The following is a 24671-nucleotide window of genomic DNA, read 5'->3' as shown; positions in this document are numbered from 1 at the left end:
CAAGAAAGAAGTGGTTAATTGTGTCAGATCTGAGATGTTAATTAAGATGGGACTTTATTGTTTTTGGCAACTTGGAGGTCATTTGTGACCCCTGAAAAAGTAATCTAATGTTATTGCGGGGGTGAGGGTAGAAAGAGGATAGAAACCTGATTGAATTGGATTGTACTGGGAAGAGATTGTGAGATAAAAAAGAAGAAATTATGACTATAGACATTTATTTTATGAAATCTTGTAAAAAGAAGTGGAGTCTGGGCACAGTAAATCATGCCTGTGATCCCAACATTTTGTGAGGCTGAGGCATGAGAATCACTTGAGCCCAGGAGTTCGAGACCAGCTGGGCAATATAGTGAAACTCCATCTCTACCAAAAAATAGAAATATTAGTTGGGCAAAGTGGCCCATGCCTGTAGTCCCAGCTACTCAGGAGGCTGAGGTAGGAAGACTTTTTGAGCCTGGGAGGTTGAGGCTACAGTGAGCTATGATCATGCCATTGCACACCAGCCTGAGTGACAGAGCAAGACCCTGTCTCGGATGGATGGATGGATGGATGGATGGATGGATGGATGGATGGATGGATGGGTACATAGACAGAACAGACAGACAGGAGTAGAGAACTAGGCAGTAGAATTTCTAGTAAACACCTGCCTTCAGTGATTGTATGAGTTTAGATTGAGTTGGTCTACTTGTTCATCGTAGCACCTGCCCTTGTCTCTCACTCAAAAACCATAGCTCATACCTTTTTTTTGTTGTTGCCTTGGCTAGAGTGCAGTGGCGCAATCTTGGCTCACTGCAACCTCCACCTTCCGGGCTGAAACAATCCTCCCACCTCAGCCTCCCAAGTAGTTGGGACTACAGGTGTGCCACCACATGGGGCTGATTTTTTTAAACTTTTAGTAGAGGCTGGTCTTGAACTCCTGGGATCAAGTGATCTGCCTGCCTCGGCCTCCCAAAGTGCTGGGATTACAGGCATGAGGCACCGCACCTTATAGCTCATACCTTTCTGTTGAATCTTTTAGGCTGTTGGATGTTGTTACTGTGCCATCAGGTGAACTTCGTCATGTGGAAGGCACCATTATTCTACACATTGTGTTTGCCATCAAATTGGACTATGAACTAGGCAGAGAACTCCTGAAACACTTAAAGGTAGCACCAAACTTGTAAGGTGATCTGGGTCTCTTTTGAATGAAAGTGTTTTAAGCCACTTTTATGCCAGTTAATGACAGGAAATAAATACTGTAAAATGACTCTGGGTGTGGAGGATCTCTTTTTTTTTTTTTTTTTTTTTTTTTACTTTAAAAGTGGACAATACATGTTACCACACTCCCTTTTTTTTAAAAGTCCTCACTTTAGCTGTATACCACATCCTTAGGCAAGCCAGAAAGGTCTATTAAAAAAGCCTCAAATGTTCTAATGCAAAAAAGTGGAAAAAAGGCTGAGAACTATTCAGCAGGAAACTCAAAATCTAAGTAGATTATGTGTCACTATCTTATGTGACCTTCACCTATGGCCTCTGCTTTCTCATTTATGAATTAGGATGTTGCATCTAGTAGTAGATCATGGAGTTGTGTGATGCTAAGTCATTCATCATGAAGTATTTGTAAAGTAGTAAAATAAAACTCAAGTGTTTTGAACTATATTAAAGAAAAGTAGTGTACAGATATATTTGTTCCTCCAACTTTTTAGTTTGAAAATTCTAACTTAGAAAAGTTAAAACACTACATAGCATGAAGAACACCTATGTTCCCTTCACCTAGATTCACCAATTATTAGACGCTTTGCCACATTTACCTCACTTTTTCTCTCATACATATTCTTTTTCTGAACATTTAAAAGTAAGATGCAGAAACCCAAACCCTAACACCTCAATGCCTTAATATTTCAGCTTGCTAAGAACAGGGACATATTATCACAATACCATCATCACATCTAAGAAAATTAACAATAATTCCATAATATTATTTAATTTATATTCCCTATTCACATTTTCACAGTTGTCTCTAAAATGTCTTTTACAGCTGTGTTTTTTTTTTCCTCCGCTCCAGGCTCTCATCAGGCTTCATGCATTGCATTTGGTTGGTCTTTCTAGTTTTACACTGATTTTTTTGAAGCATCAGCCCACTTGTGTAATGTCCCACATTTTTGGATTTATCTGATTGTTTCCTCATGATTGGGTTCAAGTTAGACATTTTTGACTTGAGTACTTCGTAAGTGATGTTGTATACATTTTCTTGCAAGGGCCAGATACTAATATTTTGCACTTTGCAGGCCATGCAGGCTCTGTCACAACTACTCAGCTTTACCATTGCAGCAAGAAGGCAGCCACAGATAAAATGTACTAATGAGTGTGGCTGTTTTCCCATTATTTATGGACACTGAAATTTGAATTTTATTCCATTTTTATATTGTGGGATATTATTCTTCGTTTTTTGTTTTTTATTTGGACAGAGTCTCACTCTCACCCAAGCTGAAGTGCCATGGCCCAATCTTGGCTCACTGCGACCTCCACCTCCCAGGTTCAAGTGATTCTCATGCCTCAACCTCCCAAGTAGCTGGGACTACAAGCGCATGCCACCGCGCCTGGCTAATTTTCGTATTTTTAGTAGAGGTGGGGTTTCGCCATGTTGGCCAGGCTAGTCTTCAACTCCTGGCCTCAAGTGATCTGCCTGCCTTGTCCTCCCAAAGTGCTGAGACTACAGGCGTGAGCCACTGCACTGGCCTTCCTTTGATTCCCCCCCGCCAACCATTTAAAACCATAAAAACCAGTCTTAGCTCATGGGTTGCACAAAAACAGGTAGTGTGTTGGATTTGGCCAACAGGCTTTTTGTAGTTAGCCAACCACTGTTCTATGCATTACATCAGGAGGAACATAGTATTAACTACCTTATTATTTGTGATGCTAAATCATTTGCTTTTAAGAAAATGACCATCGATTTTCTTCATTTATAAGTATATATGTATCCCTTTGTAATTAGAAAGGAATCTATAGGATCATAGTTCGAGATAGTATTGAAAATCCTTTTCCCAACAACATTTCACACAATGGTTTTCGTTTTCCTATCTATTGATGATTCTTGGCCTAAATCAGTAATTATACCAGGAATTTGAATTTTATATTTTATTATTTTTTTCTTTTTGTCCTCACAATCTGTTCCCAAGGGATTCTGATTTTAATTAGAAAATTTTAATTGCGTCTTTCTTTCTACATTATTAGCTGGCATTCTTCTGTAAAAAGAGCCTCTCCTTTCCCTATTGTTTATTCATGAATATCATTATGCACTCATGAACATTTTTAAATTCAATGTACTCATTATTCATTACTGTCGTTATTTGTTTTGAGCACAAAATTACCCAAATTTAGCCAGTTGGATCCTTCAGGTCAGCTTATGTGTTCTTTTGATGTGACCCCATTAGTCTTTGAGCTGTGGCATGATATGCCCAAGGCTCACTATAGTACTTTCTTTGCCCCATCCTGATGCCAACCATGTCTCTAAAAAGCCCTGGGTCCCTTTTGTAGGAAAGGATACTTAAAGACCATAATCTGTGAGTAGGCTTTAATTTATCTTCTCTGTATCTGTTCACTCTTTTTTTAAATTTAGGTTCGTAGTAACTATATTACTGGCCATTTCACCAGCTTTATGTATTTTGATCCACTCTCTTGTTTTGTTTTTGTTTTCTGTTTGATTGATGTTTTATTTTATATATTTTTTGTTTTATTGGTATCATCTTTTCTAGGCCTTGAAAATGTATTTTTTAAACTTTTTGAGGCACAATTTACATAGCATAACATTATTTTATTCTAAGCATGCAATCCAGTGATGTTTTTCATAAGTTTACCTAGTTTGTAACTGTCACTATAATCCAATTGTAGAACATTTTTATCACCCTGTAAGATCTTTTATGCCCATTTAATCTGCATTAGCACTCCCAGCCCCAGGTAACCACTAATCTACTTTCTGTCTCTATAGATTTACCTTTCCTAGATATTTTGTATAAATGAAATTATATGATATGTGGTCTTTTGTGTATATCTTCTTTCATGAAGTGTAATGTTTTCAGGGTTCACCTGTGTTGTAGTGTATGTCAGTATTTCATTTCTTTTTACTGGTTTGTTTGTTTTAAGAGACATGGTCTCACTCTGTCACCTAGGGTGGAGTGCAATATCCGTGATCATGGCTCATTGCACCCTCAAACTCCTGGCCTCAAGTGATCCTCCCATTGTGGACTTCTGACTAGCTAGGACCACAGGCGCACACCACCACACCTGGCTAATTTAAAAAAAAAATTTTTTTTTTTTTTTTTTTGAGACGGAGTCTCGCTCTGTCACCCAGGCTGGAGTGCAGTGGCCAGATCTCAGCTCACTGCAAGCTCCGCCTCCTGGGTTTACGCCATTCTCCTGCCTCAGCCTCCCGAGTAGCTGGGACTACAGGCGCCCGCCACCTCTAGTAGAGACGGGGTTTCACCGTGTTAGCCAGGATGGTCTTGATCTCCTGACCTCGTGATCTGCCCGTCTCGGCCTCCCAAAGTGCTGGGATTACAGGCTTGAGCCACCGCGCCCGGCCAAAAAAAAATTTTTTTAAGAGACGGAGGTCTTGCTGTGAACTCCTGGCCTCAAGTGATCCTCCTGCCTTAGCCTCCCAACTAGCTGGGATTATAGGTGTGAGCTACCATATTAGGCTCATTTCTTTTTATTGTTGAATAGTATTCCATTTTGTGGATATATGTGAGTTTTATTTAGCAGTCTCCCTGCTGGTGGATATTTGAATTTTTTCTACTGTTTGGCTACTACAAATAATGCTGCCACTAACATTCACATGCAAGTCTTTGTGTGGACATATGTTTTATTTCTTTTGTGCATATACCCAGGAGTAGAACTGCTGGCTTGTATGAGAAATTTATGTTTATATTTTTAAGAAACTGCCTGCTTTCCAAAACAGTATCATTTGACATTCCCACTATCACTGTGTGAGGGTTCCTATTTCTTTGTCTCTTGGCCAACATTTGTTGCCTGTCTTTTTTATTATATCCATTCTAATGGGTATGAAACAGTACCTCATTGAGGTTTAACTTTGCATTTTCTTAATGACTGATGATAATTGAGCATCTTTTCATGTGCTCATTAACTGTTCTAAAATCTTCTTTGATGAAATGTCTATTCAAATCTTTTGCCCATTTTTTGAGTGTGTTGTTTGTCTTCTTAATTAAAATTCTTTGTATATTCTACTGACAAGTTCTTTTTTATTTTTTCAATAACTTTGTTATGAATGGTGACAAGTTCCTTATCGGGTATATAATTAGCAAATATTTTTTCTCAGTCTGTGACTTGTCTTTTTGTTTTCTTAATGGTATCTTTTGAAGTACAAAAGTTTTAAATTTTGGTGAGGTCCAGCTTATCAATTTTTTCTTGTACAAATTATGCTTTTGGTATTGTATCTAAGAAATCTTTACCTAATCCAAGGTCTTGAAATTTTTCTGTATGTTTTCTTTTAAAAGTATTATAATTTTTGCTCTTACATTTGGATTTCTGATCCATTCAAGGACCTATTTTTATTTTTTATTACTATTAAAAAATTTTTTTTATGTCCTTTGAGTCATAGGGACTTTTTTTTTTTTGGTGGGGGGTGCAGTGGCGCAATCTCAGCTCACTGCAACCTTCGCCTCCTATATTCAAGTGATTCTCCTGCCTCACCCTCAACCTCCTGAGTAGCTGGGATTACAGACATGCGCCACCACTCCCAGCTAATTTTTGTACTTTACGAGACGGGGTCTCACTATGTTGGCCAGACTGGTCTTGAACTCCTGACCTCAAGTGATCCACCTGCCTCAGTTTCCCAAAGTGCTGGGATTACAAGTGTGAGCCATGACACCTGGCCAAGGGACTTATTGTTAAATAGGCTGTTATACTTTTAAGATGTATGTAATGGGACAGGTGTGGTGGTTCACACCTGTAATCCCAGCACTTTGGAAGACCAAGGTGGGAGGATCACTTGAGGCCAGGAGTTTGAGACTCACCTGGGCAACACAGTGAGACTTCATCTCTCCAAAAAATTTAAAAATTAAAAATTTAAAAATTAGCCAGGCATGGTGTAGTCCCAGCTACTTGGGAGGCTAAGCCAGGAGGATCCCTTGAGTCTGGGAAATCAAGGCTGCAGTGGTTTATGATTGCATCACTGCACTCCAGCCTGGGCAACAGAGTGAGACCCTATCTTTAAAAAAAAAAAAAAAAAGAAAATGTAAGTAATGACTTTCTTTTGGTTGCTCTTTTCTAGGCAGGACAGCAAGGAGATTCCAATAATAACTTAAGTCCCTTCAGCATTGCTCTTCTTCTCTCTGTAACAAGAATACAAAGATTTCAGGACCAGGTATTTTTTTTTAATGCCATTTTGTTTCCTTCTGTAGTTGGTAAAAACAAAACAAAACAAAACAAAGCACACACACACACAGAAATCTGTTTTTGTTGTATCCTTTCCTAAACAATTTTACCCCCTTCCTGCCAGCAGCAAAGCTGCTATAAGACATGTATGTCCCCTCTGTTCTGTGGGGACTGATGGAAGACTTCTACAGGTTTTTGGTTTATTCTTTCATTTCCTATTGTATGGTAAGCTAGGTGATGAGGTGGGAATAAGAGTGGAAGGATATCACACAGCCCAAGTTGGAGGAAGGGACAATTTAGCTGGATATTCACCAGCAGTTTTATTATGTTGTAGCTTTCCAAGAATAGGTTAGTTGCAAGGATGAAATTTACCCTTTTTTTCTTATATGTGTTCCAGGTTGTGGGTAATATTTATATTGACTTTTAGCCTTTTTTTCCCCCCTTTTTGCTTAAGGAAGGCTTGTCTTCAACTCTTTAAAGTTCCCACTGAACGTCATAATTTTTGTAACATCTTCATCTAGTTAAAATAGTTGTCATAGGGATATAGTGAATGGCAGCTCATAGGAACAGTTATAGGGTTAAGATTTATAGCATGAGCTATAATATTTGCTTTATTTTCTTATTTCATTCTATTAGGCGCTTGATCTTTTAATTATTTGTTTTTTTCATTTATTTTTATTAACTATACCCAAGGTGCTTGATCTTTTAAAGACTTCAGTTGTAAAGAGCTTTAAGGATCTTCAACTCCTCCAAGGCTCAAAATTTCTTCAGAATCTAGTTCCTCATAGGTCTTATGTTTCAACCATGATCTTGGAAGTGGTAAAGAATAGGTAAGTTGGTGAACCATATCTCAAAAGGTTTATAAGGTGTTTAATGTTAGAAAATGCAATGTGGTATCATACTTGCAGGCTATGAGGGGAAGCTGATGACTTACAGCTGTTGACTTCACACATCAAGGTTCAATTTCTTAAAACTGGTAGAGCATACTTTTTCCCTATGGAAATATCCTTGAATCTCAGGACCTGGTTTCTTGTTCACCTTGACAGCAAGCACACAAAACTGAATTAGGTGCTATTGTTTATTTCATGATACTACAATTCTCTATTTTCCTTTGCTTTCTTTCCATTTTTTTTTTGAGACAGTCTCATTCTGTCACCCAGGCTGGAGTGTAGTGCCACAATCTTGGCTTTACTGCACCCTTGACTTCCTGGGCTCAAGCAATCCTCCCACCTCAGCCTCTCGAGTACCTGGGATTACAGGCATGCTCCACCATGCCCAAGTAATTTTTGTGTGTTTTGTAGAGACAGAGTTGCGCCATGTTGCCCAGGCTGGTCTTGAACTCCTGAGCTCAAGCGATCCACCTGCCTTGGCCTCCCAAAGTGCTGGGATTACAGGCTTGAGCCACCGGTCTGGGCCCTTTCTTTTCTTTTTTAAAGGAAACAGAGTCTCACTATGTTCCCTAGGCTGGAGGGCAATGGCTATTCACAGGCTCTGTTATAGCACGATAAAGTCTCGAACTCCTGGCCTCCCACCTTAGTAGCTGGGACTATAGGCATGTACCCTTGTACCTGGCTTGGCCTTTCTTCTTTTTTTTTTTTTTTTTTCTTGGAGACGTAGGAACTTTTCACTATGTTGCCCAGGCTGGACTTGATTTTGTGGGCTCAACTGATCCTCCTGCCTCAGCCTCTCAAGTAGCCAGGACAATAGGCGCATGCCACTGCATCTGGCTAATGGCCTCTTTTTAAAGTGAGTAAAAAACATTAAGAGTTTTATTTACTTTGTTGAAATTTGGAGCTTATGGTTGGAATTGAATTATTGATTAGCCAGTTTAGACAAATTCATTTAAAACCACATGGAAAACATCAGTAACTATCCTGGTTTTAATTTTAATTTCAGGATATGCATTAGCTGTTCTAACAGTCTTTACTATGTCATGCTTTCATTATGCATTAAAAAAGTTTAAAGTTTCGGCCGGGCGCGGTGGCTCAAGCCTGTAATCCCAGCACTTTGGGAGGCCGAGACGGGCGGATCACAAGGTCAGGAGATCGAGACCATCCTGGCTAACATGGTGAAACCCCGTCTCTACTAAAAATACAAAAAACTAGCCGGGCGAGGTGGCGGGCGCCTGTAGTCCCAGCTACTCGGGAGGCTGAGGCAGGAGAATGGCATAAACCCGGGAGGCAGAGCTTGCAGTGAGCTGAGATCCGGCCACTGCACTCCAGCCTGGGCGACCGAGCGAGACTCCGTCTCAAAAAAAAAAAAAAATTTTAAAGTTTCGTAATTTAAGCATAATTTATGGTAGGTCTCTTCTAGGCCCGGAATTCTTGTTTATTAATAGATTGAATTTACATGAGCTTTGCAGTAGGGCAAATTTGAAATTAGAGTTTATTGTTTGAGTGTTTTACCCATTGATAGGCCTTAAGGCTTTTAAAGCTTTTTTTTTTTGGAGACGGAGTCTCGCTCAGTCACCCAGGTTGGAGTGCAGTGGTGCGATCTCAGCTCACTGCAAGCTCCGCCTCCCAGGTTCACGCCGTTCTACTGCCTCAGCCTCCCAAGTAGCTGGGACTACAGGCGCCCGCTGCCACGCCTGGCTAATGTTTTGCATTTTTAGTAGAGACAGGGTTTCACCGTGTTAGCCAAGATGGTCTTGATCTCCTGATCTCGTGATCCACCCACCTTGGCCTCCCAAAGTGCTGGGATTACAGGCGTGAGCCACCACGCTTGGCCGCCTTAAAGCTTTTTAATCTTTGTATCTGATTATTCTTTTTCCTGAGGCTTATAGTTGTGTCTCCAGTATTTTCCCAACCCAATCTCTTCAAATTGGGCTAAAGAAACAGGTACTCACTAACTAGGAAATTCCTGGAAAGCTGCCCGTCTTCTGAAAGTCTCCATCATAGGACTTGAAAGCATCTCCATGTGTAATTAGCCTGGAGTGGGTACTTGTCACCAGGTGGGACCAAACCTCAGCTGGGAGAGATTTGGATAGCCTTATTAGATCCTGTAAAATAACTGGCTGGTTAGTTACACATGCTTGCCCCAGTCAGTTAATGAACCTTTAAATAATGCATTCTCCATTTTATGTAATTGAATTTTTGGCTCTTCAGAGTATGAATATTGTTAACTCTGTTAAAATGTTATAATTTATCCATAACTATCTACTTCATTCTGTAGTGCTGCATTATAATTTGTTGCAATTTAACAGGTAGATATAATGGATAAAGGTTATATGCACATTATTTCCACTGTGGGGTATAACATTAAGTGGTATAAAACCACCAGTGATTCTACTCCTTTACAAAAGATTATTTGTAGTTTTAGCTCATGCTGTTGACACCAGATCATTCATCCATTTATACTATAAATATCTACTGAGTGTCTTTTATATGCCACCCTTATGTTAAGCAATGTGGGTAAAAATATGACTATACTATGACCTCTCTCTTACAGAATCTCTGTCTATGGAGAGGAGCTAATTTGTAAGCCTCTACATAAGCGTTGTCAGTGCTGTAGGGTAATAGAAGAGGCAGCAATGAACTTCTCATCATGAAATCTTGAATGGGAATCTTTAATTGTCATCATATTGAAATATTCCAGTTTCTTTTGTATGTTTTTGAATATTCTCTAGCTTCTGGATTTTCCCAGTACTCTGTCTGTCATTGGAGACCACTTGCCTGCTATTCCCATTATGGTACATTTAGGAATGCAGAATTCTGTCAGATGATGTGTGTGAAGAAAAGGTTTATATGCAGAGTACGTTGGTTATCCAGGTCAAGTTTGGGAAATGTGTAACAGGGCATTGAGTATAAAGGTAAGATATCTTACTACGTTTTTCTTTTTTAACCAAGCTTTGTTTTCTTGTAGCGTTCATAGTTGGGACCATGTTACTCAGGGCCTCGTTGAACTTGGTTTCATTTTGATGGATTCATACGGGCCAAAGAAGGTTCTTGATGGAAAAACTATTGAAACCAGCCCAAGTCTTTCTAGAATGCCAAACCAGCATGCATGTAAGCTCGGAGCTAATATCCTGTTGGAAACTTTTAAGGTGAGACACTGTTTTGGCAACCACTCCCTAATTTTGTTTAAATAATCCAAGTAGGGCTTGGCATTTGCCTGGGAGTTTGCTGGACAAGGAAATTTGAGTATTAGTTTGACAGAGGATATATGACAGAGATTAGGATAATATTGAAACATTATAGATCCAGTTTGATGGAATACTTAACTTTTTTATTCTTTTATGTAAGTTTTTCATTTATTCCACGTAATCCAATTGCTTCTGACCTAGAAGTTTGAATATAAGATAGCTTTTTCATGACTTTTCCTTCTTCCAGCAGTAAACCTTTCTAGTTTTTGTTTTATTTTGTTTTAATGCTGTTCCTTTACACAGAAGAAATTTTTTTAGGTCACTGTAGAGCATCAAGCTTAAAGAATTATGCTCTAAGAATTTTTACTGAAAATAAAACAAAAAAAGAATCATGCTTGGTTGGGCATGACTTAACCTATGATCCCAACACTTTGGGAGGCTGAGATGGGCAGATCACTTGAGCTCAGGAGTTTGAGACCAGCCTGGGCAACGTGGCGAAACAATATCTCTACAAAAGATACAAAAATTAGCCAGGCATGGTGGCGTGCACCTGCTACTTGGGTGACTGAGGTGGATCACTTGAGCCCAGGAAGTCAAGGCTATGGTGAGCTGTGTTTGCACCACTGCACTCCAGCCTGGGTAACAAAGTGAGACCCTATCTCAGAAAAAAAAAAAAAAAAAAAAGTCATACTTATTGGTTCATTGTTTCTGAAGAACCCAAAATGGGAAATTTACATTTTTTTGACATTATTACCAAATTATCACTGACAATATTAATTTCCAAAACAGTTTTCAAAAATGTATTTTGTTTTGAATGAAAAAATGCTAGATCATATCTGAGGTTAAACAACTTTGCTAGTAATTCCTCTAAGTCTTCTTAATGTTCAGTTGTTTAATGTAGCTACACACCAAGAGTGTCTGCTGAAAATGTTATTTGGGAGGCTGATCTAAATGTAAATCTAGTGTTCTAATCCAGAACTATGAAGTAAATGTCAGAATAGTTCTTGAGAGTTGTGATTTGATGATGTAATATAAATTACCCTGTTTTACAGTGATATTGTTAAAGACATTATCTTAGAGTATGTTTTTGTATTTAAATTATTATTTTTCAAAACTAAAGAGGCTCCATTTGATTTCACATAGATGTCAGCTTTATCAAGTCATCTTTATAAATTGCTGCTAAGTCACTAACAGTCTGAGGTCTGAACGAAATTAGTCTGTACCATAAAGTAATTAAGTTCAAGTAAGAATTTTAACTAAAATTTAAGTGAAAATTCAGAATGGGTCTTTTTAACAGCAACTGCTGTGCTTCTAGAAACTGAGACAGGGGTTAGGGAAGATCTTTTAAGTTTCTAGAAATTTTCATGGGCTTTTACATTTTAATTTTTAGAATAAAAGTTATGTGTACTGTCAGGAATATGGATATTGTCAGGTAATGGATACCTAAGTAGAATTTGTCCTGTTTGATGCTGAACCTTATATTAGCAATAGTTTAATGTGATCTGTACTTTTAGGCTAATAAACATGGTATTTACCCTACTAATGAATCATCGAAGCACAGAACAAGGGGAAAGTTGAGTGATTCTGTCTTTCCAGGTGATTCACATTATATTCTGAGGTTTTGAGTTTTACCCATATCCAAACTGTTCTTCATCCTGCCTGACATGCATTGATATACTTAAAAGCTGAAGGTCACCCAGGAATATTTTATTTATGCTGTTGTTTTTAGATCCATGAGATGATCAGACAAGAAATTCTGGAGCAGGTCCTCAACAGGGTTGTTACCAGAGCATCTTCTCCCATCAGTCATTTCTTAGGTATTAAACTTTGAAAGGATGAATAAAGTTTTTAGAAATATTTTCATTTAAATGTCATAATCATTTGGTCCTGGGAAAAAAAATTTAATGAGCATTTAAATGCAGTATCTTTGATAGGATGCCAATAAAGCAAATCCATTTATGTTGTCTGGGATTGTCAATTGTCAAAAAGGCTGTAGTTGTCAGTAAGGAAAGCAACAATTAACCAATAAGTAAAACTTCCATTTTGCCTCAACATTTTCTGTTATTATTAATACCTCTCAAATGAATGCTGTCCTTCTGCTGCCACTCATTGACTTCCTAGTCCTTTTAGCCTTGACATTTGGACTGCACAGCATTTGTCTCTGGTAACCTCTGAATTTGCTGGGGTTTTTTTGTTTTTTTCTTTTTTAGACACAGTTTCACTCTGTTGCCCAGGCTGGAGTGCAGTGGCACAATCTCAGCTCACTGCAACCTCTGCCTCCTGGGTTCAAGCAATTCTTGTGTCTCAGCCTCCTCAGTAGCTGGTATAGGCACACGCTACCACGCCCAGATAATTTTTGTATTATTAATAGAGGCAGGGTTTCGCCATGCTGGCCAGGCTGGTCTCGAACTCCTGACTTCAGGTGATCCACCCACCTTAGCTTCCCAAAGTGCTGGGATTACAGGCTTGAGCCACCACGCCCAGCCTGAATTTGCTGTTTTTAATACATAACTCCTAATGTCTAAATTGACTGGTCTTAATCACCAATTTTAAAAATTTCTCTATGTCATTCATCACTGTTTGTAACTCCCCGGAAACTTTTTTAGGTAAGTTCTCTGACTACTGTACGAGTTTGCTTCTTTTCCTGCCTGTGACCAGTTTTTCTTTTACCTCAAATATAATACAGCTCCCTTCAAACAAATTTTCCTTTCCATTGCTCCTATTTCCATTATTTGAAGCATGGCTCTCCAGGTCCTGGAGGCTGGAATTACCTTTTATTTTCTCAAACACACTTGGTACCAAAGTTCTGTCATTTTTCTGCCTCATACTGTTATTTTTTTCTATCTTTTTATTCCCTCCTTCCCCCAACCTCACATCCACTGTCTAGTTCCCATTCTTACAACCTTGAATTTAGACTACTACCACAGCTTTCTAACTGGTTTCCTGGCTTTTTCTTCTCCCTTCAGCAATTTAACCTGCATATTACCACAGGTTAGTATTCCTAAAATACCACTTTATGACTATAAAATCATCAATATGTTCTTTAATAAATTGTCAGCTCTTTTTGTTTGTTTGTTTTTTTGAGATGGAGTCTCACTCTGTCACCCAGGCTGGAGTGCAGTGGTATGATCTCAGCCCACTGCAACCTCGGCCTCCCAGGTTCAAGCAATTCTCCTGCTTCAGCCTTGCAAGTAGCTGGGACTACAGGCACGCGCCACCACACCCAGATAATTTTTGTATTTTTAGTAGAGACGGTGTTTCGCCATGTTGGCCAGGATGGTCTCAATCTCTTGACCTCATGATCCCCCTGCCTCGACCTTCCAAAGTGCTGGGATTACAGGTGTGAGCCACCGCACCTGGCCAAATCGTCAGCTCTTTATCCTGGCACTGAAAGTCCTTGACAAGTGGATCCCAACCTACCTTTCCAATGTTAAAGTCAGTTATTTACTTTCCTGGATTCTTCACCCTAGCATCATTGATTTCCCTACCATCTTCTGAATATGTCTTATGCTTACCTTTCTCAGACCTTTACCCATACTTTTCCCTTTATATATGTAGGTCTTTCTGGTTCTTTGTGCATTTAAATGTTCCCCATCTTTTAGAACCTAGTTTAAGTTCCTTCTCATTGCTTTCCTAATATATGCCAACTCATAATGATCTCTTCTTCCTTTGAACTCCTATTTAAACTCTCCTTTTACCATTTAGTAGGCAATAAACTATGTTTGGAATTATTAGATATTTGATATTGCTCTGTGATTTACCTCTTTAATTCTTAAAAAAAATTTTTTTTTACTTCCAACTAAATTATTAAAATTTTTGAAGAAAGACTATGTTTTATACTTTTATGTTCCTAATAGGACCATATTATGTTTGCACATACTAAAAATTCAGAAATATTTATTGATTTATTTTAGCTTAGAAGTAGAAAGATGTGTGCTACTACTTATGTCTAGGAGTGTAATCGGTTTCTTCCTTTCTTTTAGGCAGTTTAATTTTTAGAGAAATTGAAACTATCACAGAAAAAAGCTAAAATTATCCTGGTTACATTGGAGAAAAAGTATATATAGAATCAGTAGAAATGTGTATTGCAGTATACTTGACTTATTTGAGAAAGGAAGCAAAAGACTTACATTTCTTTCTCCTTATTTTTCTTTTATTTCAAACATCTGTAGTTATTTGAGGCAACTGATTATAGATTCTGTTTTTCAGACCTGCTTTCAAATATTGTCATGTATGCACCCTTAGTTCTTCAAAGTTGTTCTTCTAAAGTCACAGAAGCTTTTGACTATTTGTCCTTTCTGCCCCTTCAGACTGTACAAAGGCTACTTAAGGCAGTGCAGGTAAGTCTTCAGATTCCCAAGTAACTTGCCAAAACTGAGGTTTAACTGTCTAGTGGAAGTCTGATGCATTTCTGTATAAATATATATGTCTAAGAAATCTATTCCACTTTAGTCTGAAACATAAAATTTGCATGAAAAGGGCAAGAGCATTGAGCAAGACTGTTTTCCAGGTTTATTTACTATCCATAGCACTATTCTGTTAACTCATTTTCAAGTTAATGAAATAATTAAAACTCTCTTAGAACATTATTGAGTACAATAGATTTACAAAGGCATTCACAACCAGTTTCATTGTAGTGTTACAAAGTATACTATTGTCCTTGTTAACTGTAATAAACATTAAAGCATATATAAAACAGAAGTAAGCTTCCTTATAGAAGCCATATGGTAACAGTATTGGAAATGAGCTAAGGCTAATAAGCAAACTTGTTCTGTTTTTACCCACTGATTCTTTTTCAGCCTCTTCTCAAAGTCAGCATGTCAATGAGAGACTCCTTGATACTTGTTCTTCGGAAAGCTATGTTTGCCAAGTAGGTAGCATCTTTTTATATCATAGGAAGATGTCGCCCTCTAATGTTGGGGCTAAAGTTATCTTTGCCATCTCCTAGTACCACCTGTTCACAGTGATCATGCGAATTCCCAGCCCCGCAGAGCAATTTCATCAAATAAGGCATTTTGCTAAGTCCTTTGTGTGCTTTTTTCATTTAGTCTTCAGAGCAACCCTATGAAGTAAGAATTATTGCAATTCCCATTTTACAGATAAGAAAACTTAGGCTTAGAGAAGATGAGTAACTTTCCAAACCTAAAACAATAGCTGGTGGTGGAGCAAGGATTCAAAGTCAGTTCTAATATCAGAGCTTGTGATGTCAAGTACTTTACTCTGCTACATTAGAATAATCTTCAGGATAATGTTCTAGTGCCAAATACTCTGAAACCTGAGCTGGCAGCAGTACCAAAGGGGACTGCTTTGGAACTTAGTCAAGAAGAATATACTTAAGAATCTCATTTTAGTGAACATCTGAATTATGATCTAGAGGCTAGAAGATCAAATTAATTGTTGAGGGGAATGAGTTTTATTTGTAGCTTAGCCAATCCCTCCTAACATCTCTTCCTTTATTTCTTAGTATATAAGCTAGAGATGGTCATACCATCTCCTAAAAATATAAGACAGTAATATGTGAAAAGCATTTGGTACTTTGAGGATAAGATACCCAATTAATATCACATTGGCCATATTAAAATATATTCATGGGTGTCCACAGGAACAACTAAGCCATATGCTATTATCTTTGTTCTAGAATTAACAGTTTTTGTTACTCCTCACCCAAAGGCATGGCGAATAGACTGAGATATTATGTTGTAACATCTTTAACATGTATTAGTCATTGAGCCTCAGTGAGAAGATGAGTGTGACATTTTCTGGATGGAGAGTTTACATGGCATCAAGTACTACATTATCCTGTGATGAAAGAGAGCATATGAAGGAAAGCACTCCTTCAAACATGGCAAAATCAGCAATTTCTTTTCTTTTCTTTTTTTTTTTTTTGGAGTTGCAAGATTTAATAGTGTGAAATAGAGTGGAAACAGAGCTCCCATACAAAGGGAGGGGACCCAAAGGGGGTTGCTGTTGCTGGCTTGAATGCCTGGGTTTATATCCCAATCCTTGTCCCTCCTGCTGTGCTCTCAGGCAATAGATGATTGGCTATTTCTTTACCTCCTGTTTTTGCCTAATTAGCATTTTAGTGAGCTCTCTTTACTATCCGATTGGTCAGGTGTGAGCTAAGGTGCAAGCCCCATATTTAAAGGTGGAAGCGGTCACCTTCCCAGCTAGGCTTAGGGATTCTTAGTCGGCCTAGGAAATCCAGCTAGTTCTGTCTCAGTCCGTCCTCTCAACAGGAAGACCCAAGTGCTGTTGGGGAGGTTGGCCGATGACCGCTCTAACTGCTTCCTGCTGAATTGGGGCCTAGTAGGGATTGTGCAGTTGAGATTTCCTCGGGAAGGGTGCCTTCAATGTCATTAACATCGGAGCATGGGCTAACAGACTGGTCCAGGGGTCCGTGGTAGATCTTAGTCATGGACTGCATCTGGGGCTCCATTTGAAGAACCATTTGTAGTTTTACAGTTTCGATTCTGGAAGAGACAAACTTAACAAGGAGGTTAAAGGTATAGGGATTCAAATGTATGGCCTGCAGTGCAGGGGATTATTTCTTTGGCACACTTCACAGGCCCTGACTATCTGCTTGATAGTTTTGAAAAGGCTTGGTCCAGTGTAAATAATAATTTGGCCATCTGATGGGTGCTATCAATGCCTAAGTGGAAGGTTTGGTGAACGGTTTTAAATAATTTCTATTGGTTAGCTGCAGGCAAAAGTATTTTTCCTTCTTCGGTGTCTAGCCATCTGGAGGGGAGGAAAGTATGTCCTCGTGAGGTTCTCCATTCTGTTTCTCCTGCTGAGTACTGGGGCTTAAAATCAGCGATTTCCTACATTTGAGTAACCAGCCAATTTTGCAGTCTCTCGGCACTCTTATTCTTATTCCTCACATAGACTTGAGAGCAGGATAGAAGGAAGTAGAGTATCATGAGTTAAGTAATGAAAAATGTCAGTTCAATTTCTGTACTATAAATTGCTTTGAACAGCTGATACTTTATTTTGAGTACATAAATTCACTTTGTTTTGCTCTACGCTTCATTGTTTATACATATGCCTTCTCTGTATGTAACTGGCTGTATTTTTCTGACCCAGAAGCATATTCCTGTGAAACAGGTTTGTTAACTTCTCTATTTCTGAGCTAGCCAGCTTGATGCCCGAAAATCTGCAGTTGCTGGATTTTTGCTGCTCCTAAAGAACTTCAAAGTTTTAGGCAGCCTGTCGTCCTCTCAGTGCAGTCAGTCTCTTAGTTTCAGTCAGGTAAGGATTATTTATGTTAACTTGCAGTGTGTGCATATCATTCATGTGCATTGATGAAATGCATGCTGTTTTCTTTTATTCCTGTTATGGTTATAAGAATGATCCTAGAACTAAAGAGTCTGATGATGATGATGATGATGATGATGATGGTGATGATAATAATGATGATATTGGCTAACACTTATTAATGGCAGATTTACTGTATGATAAACTATGCTATCCAGTATGGTAGCCACTATCCTCAGTGTGGCTACTAAATGGAACATTTGATTGAAATGTGACTAGTCCACATTGTGTTGTGCTGTACGTGCAAAATTCATACCAGATTTTTTTTTTTTTTTTTTTTTTTTTGAGACGGAGTCTCGCTCTGTCACCCAGGCTGGAGTGCAGTGGCCAAATCTTGGCTCACTGCAAGTTCTGCCTTCCGGCTTTATGCCATTCTTCTGCCTCAGCCTCCAGAGTAGGTGGGGCTACAGGCGCCCACCGCCACGCCCGGCTAGTTTTTTTGTATTTTTTTAGTAGAGACGGGGTTTCACCGCGTTAGCCAGGATGGTCTCGATCTCCTGACCTCGCGATCCGCCCGTCTCGGCCTCCCAAAGTGCTGGGATTACAGGCTTGAGCCACCGCGCCCAGCCTTCATACCAGATTTTGAAATAAAAGAATGTAAAAATCTAATAATGTTTAATATTGATTACATCTTCAGAGAGAATTTTGTATGTGTAGGGTTACAGAAAATATTAAAATTGACTTTACCTCTTTCTCTTTTTTAACGTGGCTACTGGAAAATATAAAATTACATATATGGCTTGCATTTGTGGTTCATATTATATTTCTTTCTTTTTTTTTTTTTTGGAGACGGAGTCTTGCTCTATCGCCCAGGCTGGAGTGCTGTGGCACAATCTCGGCTTATTGCAAGCTCCACCTCCCAGGTTCATGCCATTCTCCTACCGCAGCCTCCCAAGTAGCTGGGACTACAGGTGCTCACCACCACACCCAGCTAATTTTTTGTATTTTTAGTAGAGACAGGGTTTTACTGTGTTAGCCAGGATGGTCTCAATCTCCCGAACTTGTGATCTGCCCACCTCAGCCTCCCAGAGTGCTGGTATTACAGGCGTGAGCCACTGCACCCGGCCCATATTATATTTGTTTTGGATAGCACTGTGCTAGATATTGTGCTAAAGTGTTTTACATTTATTATCTCATTTAATCTTCAAAGCAGTCCTCTGAGGCTAGATACTATTATTATCCCTATTTTCTTATGTCAATTTATTTACTTTGCACATGTATATATATTACACCTTGTAATCTGAGAAAACAAAACTTTTTATAATCTGGTAATCTAGGCGTTGGAGCAATAAAATTGTCTTCATAATTTAAATGATGTACTATAAGATTTATAAATAGGAGACATATTTATATATAACAGTTTGACTAGGAATCCTCACTTTATTGCTTTGGTATAACTATATAAAGCTTTGTCTATAACTTATAGCATAGATTAAATATTAGGAACACTAGTTATCATTTGTGTGTTATTATCCCCGTTTTAAGGATAGGTAAACTGAGGCTGAGCCAGGTTAAATAACTCACCCAAGGTTATATAACCAAGAAAGAGTGGAAGAAGGATTTGGCTTCAGGCAGTATGAACTACATTACTGTGATACCTGGAGTAAGGATTAGGAATTCTTGGTGTATAATTGCTGATTTTATTATATAATTTACACAAAGGATGTCAATTCTTTGTCACGTCCATTTCTAAACAAAAAACTGTCTTCCTCTAAACCTTTCTAGAATTTGTGGAAGAGTGAGATTCTTCTAGCTATTGAAGAAGTCTTAGAGCTTTTAAATAAAATTATGTATATTATTACTACTGGATTCTAGTGGCTTGAAATAAGCAGTGTGCCTTCCTAAGCAATTGATATTGTCAAGGAAACCTTAAGGAATGGGAACAGTTAGTTTTATTAAAATGCTTAAAAATTCTCTTATTCCAAACCAGAATAAGAATGACACTTATTACTGCATGGTAATGATTATACTGTATGTCTCACCCCTGGGGTTTGGGATGTGGAAAAAGCTAAGTTTTTTTGACCAAGAACATAGGCTTATTTAGCTCCTTATTGGAAACTGCTTTGGTAAGATAGACATGAATTGGCCTGTCTTCCTTTCAGGTTCATGTGGATGTTCACAGTCATTACAATTCTGTTGCCAATGAAACTTTTTGCCTTGAGATCATGGATAGTTTGAGGAGATGCTTAAGCCAGCAAGCTGATGTTCGACTCATGCTTTATGAGGTAAGTCAGTAGAATGGAAGGAATGTAGCAAACCCCCAACTAATAATTCTTTTTATTTTAGTAATTTTTTTTTGTGATTGTAAAAGTACAGTAGATATGCTCTTATTTGATGTAGTCAGCACCAGTAGCTACTAATGTTTAGTCAAAAAGTTGTTTAAGGCAGGGCACAGTGGCTCACACTTGTAATCCCAACTCCTTGTGAATTCAAGGCAGGAGGATCAAACAAGACTGTCTTTACAAAAAATAAGAAAATAAAAAACATTAGCTGGGTGTGGTGACATGCGCCTGTGGTCCCAGCTACTCAGGAAGCTGAGGCAGGAGGATCCCAGCAGTTTGAGGTTGCAGTGAGCTATGATCACACCACTGCACTCCAACCCAGGCAACAGAATGAGACCTTGTCTCTAAAAAAAATTTTTTTTGGCCGGGCGTGGCAGCTCACGCCTGTAATCCCAGCACTTTGGGAGGCCGAGGCAGGTGGATCACGAGGTCAGGAGATAGAGACCATCCAGGCTAACATGGTGAAACCCTGTCTCTACTGAAAATACAAAAAATTAGCTGGGCGTGGTGGCAGCGCCTGTAGTCCCAGCTACTCGGAAGGCTGATGCAGGAGAATGGCGTGAACCCAGGAGGTGGAGCTTGCAGTGAGCCAAGATCGCGCCACTGCACTCCAGCCTGGGCGACACAGCGAGACTCCGTCTCTAAAAAAAAAAAAAATTTAAGGTTTTTAAGGTGAGGAATCATAAAACACAGTTGATAGACCTTAAATATTTTATTTTAATTTGAAATATTTAAATGTACTATAAATTTGCCAGTCTTAAGACCAAGTCCTTTGTTTTGTTTTGTTATTGAGTACAAGTTTACTTCCTGTCTCTCATACAAACCCATACCCTTAATTTATTGCCTATAGTTTCAAATTTGTGTTTACCTAAAGTGGTATAAAAACTTTAAGCTACTTCAGACAGTTTAGTACAAAAATCTTTTAGATAGCTTCAGTTTTTTCTCTTTTTACAATTGCCTTACGCCTAATTTATCAGAAATTGGTTTGAGAGACTGACTTTCCGAACATTTAACTTAGTTTTTTTTTTCTTTGAGATAGAGCCTTGCTCTGTCACCCAGGCTGGAGTGCAGTGACACAATTCTCGGCTCACTGCAACCTCCATCCTCCATCTCCTGGGTTCAAGTAATTCTCCTGCTTCTCAGCCTCCTGAGTACCTGGGATTACAGGTGTGCGCCACCACGCCCAGCTGATTTTTGTGTTTTTAGTAGAGATGGGATTTCACCATGTTGACCAGGCTGGTCTTGTACTCCTGGCCTCAAGTGATCCACCTGTCTCAGCATCTCAAAGTGTTGGGATTACAGGTGTGAGCCACCATGCCCAGCCTAACTTAGTTTTTATAAAAGCAACTTCTTTTTGCACTAGGTTTTCAACAGTTTACTGAATGTCTGATTAAATCACTAGTTATTATGATAGTACAGCTAAGAGAAATACAACTAACTTGTGAGTAGCATATAACTTACCCAGAGGATATTGTGGTAGCATATATGAAAACAGCATTCATCTTTCTGTACATTTCCATCCGTGCTCTTAGGTGCCTAGGCACAGTATCAATGAGCAATAATATTTTGAGAGGAATTTTTTTTTTTTCTGAGCAGTAGGTCTCAACACTGGGCTTAAAATATTCAGTAAACCATGCTATAAACAGATGTGTTATTATGCAAGCTTTGTTTTTCCACTTATAGAGCATAGGCAGGGTAGATGTAGCATAATTCTTAAGGGCCCTAGGATTTTTGGAATAGTAAATAAGCATTGACTTCAACTTAAAGTCACCAGCTACATTAACCCCTAACAAGACAGCCTGTCCTTTGAAGCCAGGCATTGACTTCTCCTCCCTAGCTAGGAAAGTCTCAGATAAAATCTTCTTGGAATATAAGGCTAGTTCATCTACTTTGTTTTTTTTTTTTTTTTTTTTTTTTTTTTTTTTTTTTTTTTTTTGAGACGGAGTCTTGCTCTGTCGCCCAGGCTGGAGTGCAGTGGCCGGATCTCAGCTCACTGCAAGCTCCGCCTCCCGGGTTCACGCCATTCTCCTGCCTCAGCCTCCGGAGTAGCTCGGACTACAGGCGCCCGCCACCTCGCCCGGCTAGTTTTTTGTATTTTTAGTAGAGACGGGGTTTCACTGTGTTAGCCAGGATGGTCTCGATCTCCTGACCTCGTGATCCGCCCATCTCGGCCTCCCAAAGTGCTGGGATTACAGGCTTGAGCCACCGCGCCCGGCCGTTCATCTACTTTGAAAATCTGTTTAATATAGCTACCTCCATCAATTATGTTAGCTATATCTTCTGGATAATTTGCCTCACCTGCTCCATCAGCATTTGCTGCTTCACCTTGCACTTTTTTTTTTTGAGTCTTACTCTGTCACAAGGCTGGAGTACAGTGGCGCAATCTCGGCTCACTGCAACCTCCACCTCCCAGGTTCAGGTGATTCTCCTGCCTCAGCCTCCCAAGTAGCTGGGACTACAGGCTCATGCCACCACGCCCAGCTAATTTTTGTATTTTTAGTAGATGCTGGGTTTCACCATGTTGGCCAGGATGGTCTCAATCTCTTGACCACGTGATCCACCCGCCTTGGCCTCCCAAAGTGCTGGGATTACAGGTGTGAGCCACCGCGCCCAGCCCCTTGCACTTTTATGTTATGGAGATGGCTTCTTTCCTTAAACCTCATAAACCAACCTCTGCTCACTTCAACTTTTCTTTGGCAGCTTTCTCATCTCTTTCAGGCTTTATAGAATTGAGGAGTTTAGTCCTTGCTCTGGGTTAGGCTTTGACTTAAGGGAATGTTGTGGTTGGCTTGGTCTTTTATCTAGACCACTAAACCTTTCTCCACATCAGCAATAAGGCTGTTTTGCTTTCTAATCATTCATGTGTTCACTGGAGTAGCACTTTAAATTTCCATTAAGAACATTTTCTTTGCATTCACAACTTGGCTCTTTGGTGCAAGAAGCCTAGCTTTTGACCTGCCTCAGCTTGTGACATGCCTTTCTTACTAAACTTGATCATTTCTAGCTTTTGATTTAAAGTGAAAGATGTGCGACTTTTCCTTTCACTTGAATATTTATGTGCCATTGTAGGAGTTATTAATTGATCTCATTTCAATATTGTTTTGTCACAGGGAATAGGGAGGCCTGAGGAGAGGTGGAGAGATGGGATGGCCCAGTCAGTGGAATGGTCAGAACATACACAGCATTTATCAATTAAGTTCACTATCTTATATAGACACAATTTGTGACTCCTCAAACCAATTGCAATAGTACTATCAAAGATCATTTATCATAGATCCCCATAACACATACAATAATAATGAGAAAGTTTGAAATATTGTGAGAATTACCAAAATGTGACACAGACATGAAGTGAGCACATGCTTTTGGAAAAATGGTGCTGATAGACTTGCTTGACATAGGGTTGCCACAAACCTTTAATTTGTAAAAGTAACATCTGCGAAGTGCAATCAAGCAAATTGCAATAAAATTAGGTATGCCCATATTCTGTATAACCACATTGTTTAAACAGTTAAGGCACGGTGAGCCACTCTGATTTAGGGTGAGCGTTGTATCAGTGTAAGTAACTGTTTACCAGCCAAATTCTCAGCCACCAGCTGGCAAAGGTGCACTAAGGATAGACAGTCTTAGACTTCATGTGTTAACTCTTGTACAGTCCTTGATATGCAGCCCCCACGGAAAAAAACAAAAACAAAAAAAAACTTCACCCTTATTTAGCTCTAAAGTAAAATAAATTAACATGAAGTGAATCATAGACTTAAACCTATTAAAATATTGCTGTTCATTTATTCAGCAGTCTTAGTATATCATTGGTATATAAAAATACCTTATGTAGTGATATAAATAACTAAATAACTTGTCATATTTGTTGCAAGTATATGCCAGAATGCCATTTGCTTTTTTTTAAATATCCTTTTAGACTTACAGAAATAATAATTTTTGGTTACTAAATCTATTGATTTTCTTCCTTTGAGATGTCTTCTCTTACTTTTTTTTTTTTTTTTTAAAGAGACAGAGTCTTGCTCTGTTATCCAGGCTGGGGTGCACTGGTGCAGTCTAACTCACTGCAGCCTCCAGCTCCTAGGCTCAAACAATCCTCTTGCCTCAGCCCCCTCCCCAAATGGTTGGGACCATAGGCACAAGCCACTGCACCCAGCTAATTTTTTTTTTTTTTTTTTTTAAACGTTTTTTAGAGACACGGTCTCATTTTGTTGCCCAGGATGGTCTCAAATGGCCTGGCTTCAAGCGGCCCTCCTGCCTCAGTCTTCCAAAGTACTAGGATTAAAGGCATGAGCTACCGTGCCTGGCCCATTTTATCTGTAGAAAGTCCAAATCCTTCCAGTGAATATTCACTAACATTTTTTTTTTTTTAATGCATTTGTTTTTGACGTTTAGCTACTTAATTCATCCTGAATTTGTATGATAATATATATAAGGAGCTTTTCCCCCAAGCTAACCATTTGTTCAGACATCATTGCCTCCTTTATGTGTACTATGTATCTCTGTATGCCATTTTTTTATTTTGCCTGTAGATTTTTGTGCCAAGACAAAGTGTCTTTTTATTATCATTACACAATCATAAAATATTTTAATTCCTGTTAGGATTAATTTTCTTTCATTTCTTT

The 24671-nt window shown here is 38.9% G+C and overlaps 1 protein-coding gene across 2 annotated transcripts in view; it reads left to right on the top strand.

Moving 5' to 3' along the window:
* The window catches only part of FANCI (FA complementation group I), an 82641-nt gene that overhangs the window by 30852 nt on the left and 27118 nt on the right, over positions 1–24671 (top strand). For both annotated transcript variants that reach the window (XM_025391535.1, XM_025391536.1), the window contains exons 10-18: positions 1016–1142; positions 6266–6358; positions 7063–7199; positions 10231–10411; positions 12180–12267; positions 14660–14790; positions 15250–15320; positions 17584–17698; positions 19867–19989. In XM_025391535.1, coding sequence (XP_025247320.1) covers positions 1016–1142; positions 6266–6358; positions 7063–7199; positions 10231–10411; positions 12180–12267; positions 14660–14790; positions 15250–15320; positions 17584–17698; positions 19867–19989 — 1066 coding nt within the window. The remainder of the gene's footprint in view (positions 1–1015; positions 1143–6265; positions 6359–7062; positions 7200–10230; positions 10412–12179; positions 12268–14659; positions 14791–15249; positions 15321–17583; positions 17699–19866; positions 19990–24671) is intronic.

Source organism: Theropithecus gelada, chromosome 7b, assembly GCF_003255815.1.
Source record: "Theropithecus gelada isolate Dixy chromosome 7b, Tgel_1.0, whole genome shotgun sequence".
Lineage (NCBI taxonomy): Eukaryota > Metazoa > Chordata > Mammalia > Primates > Cercopithecidae > Theropithecus > Theropithecus gelada.
This window is presented reverse-complemented; position numbering and strand designations above follow the sequence as displayed.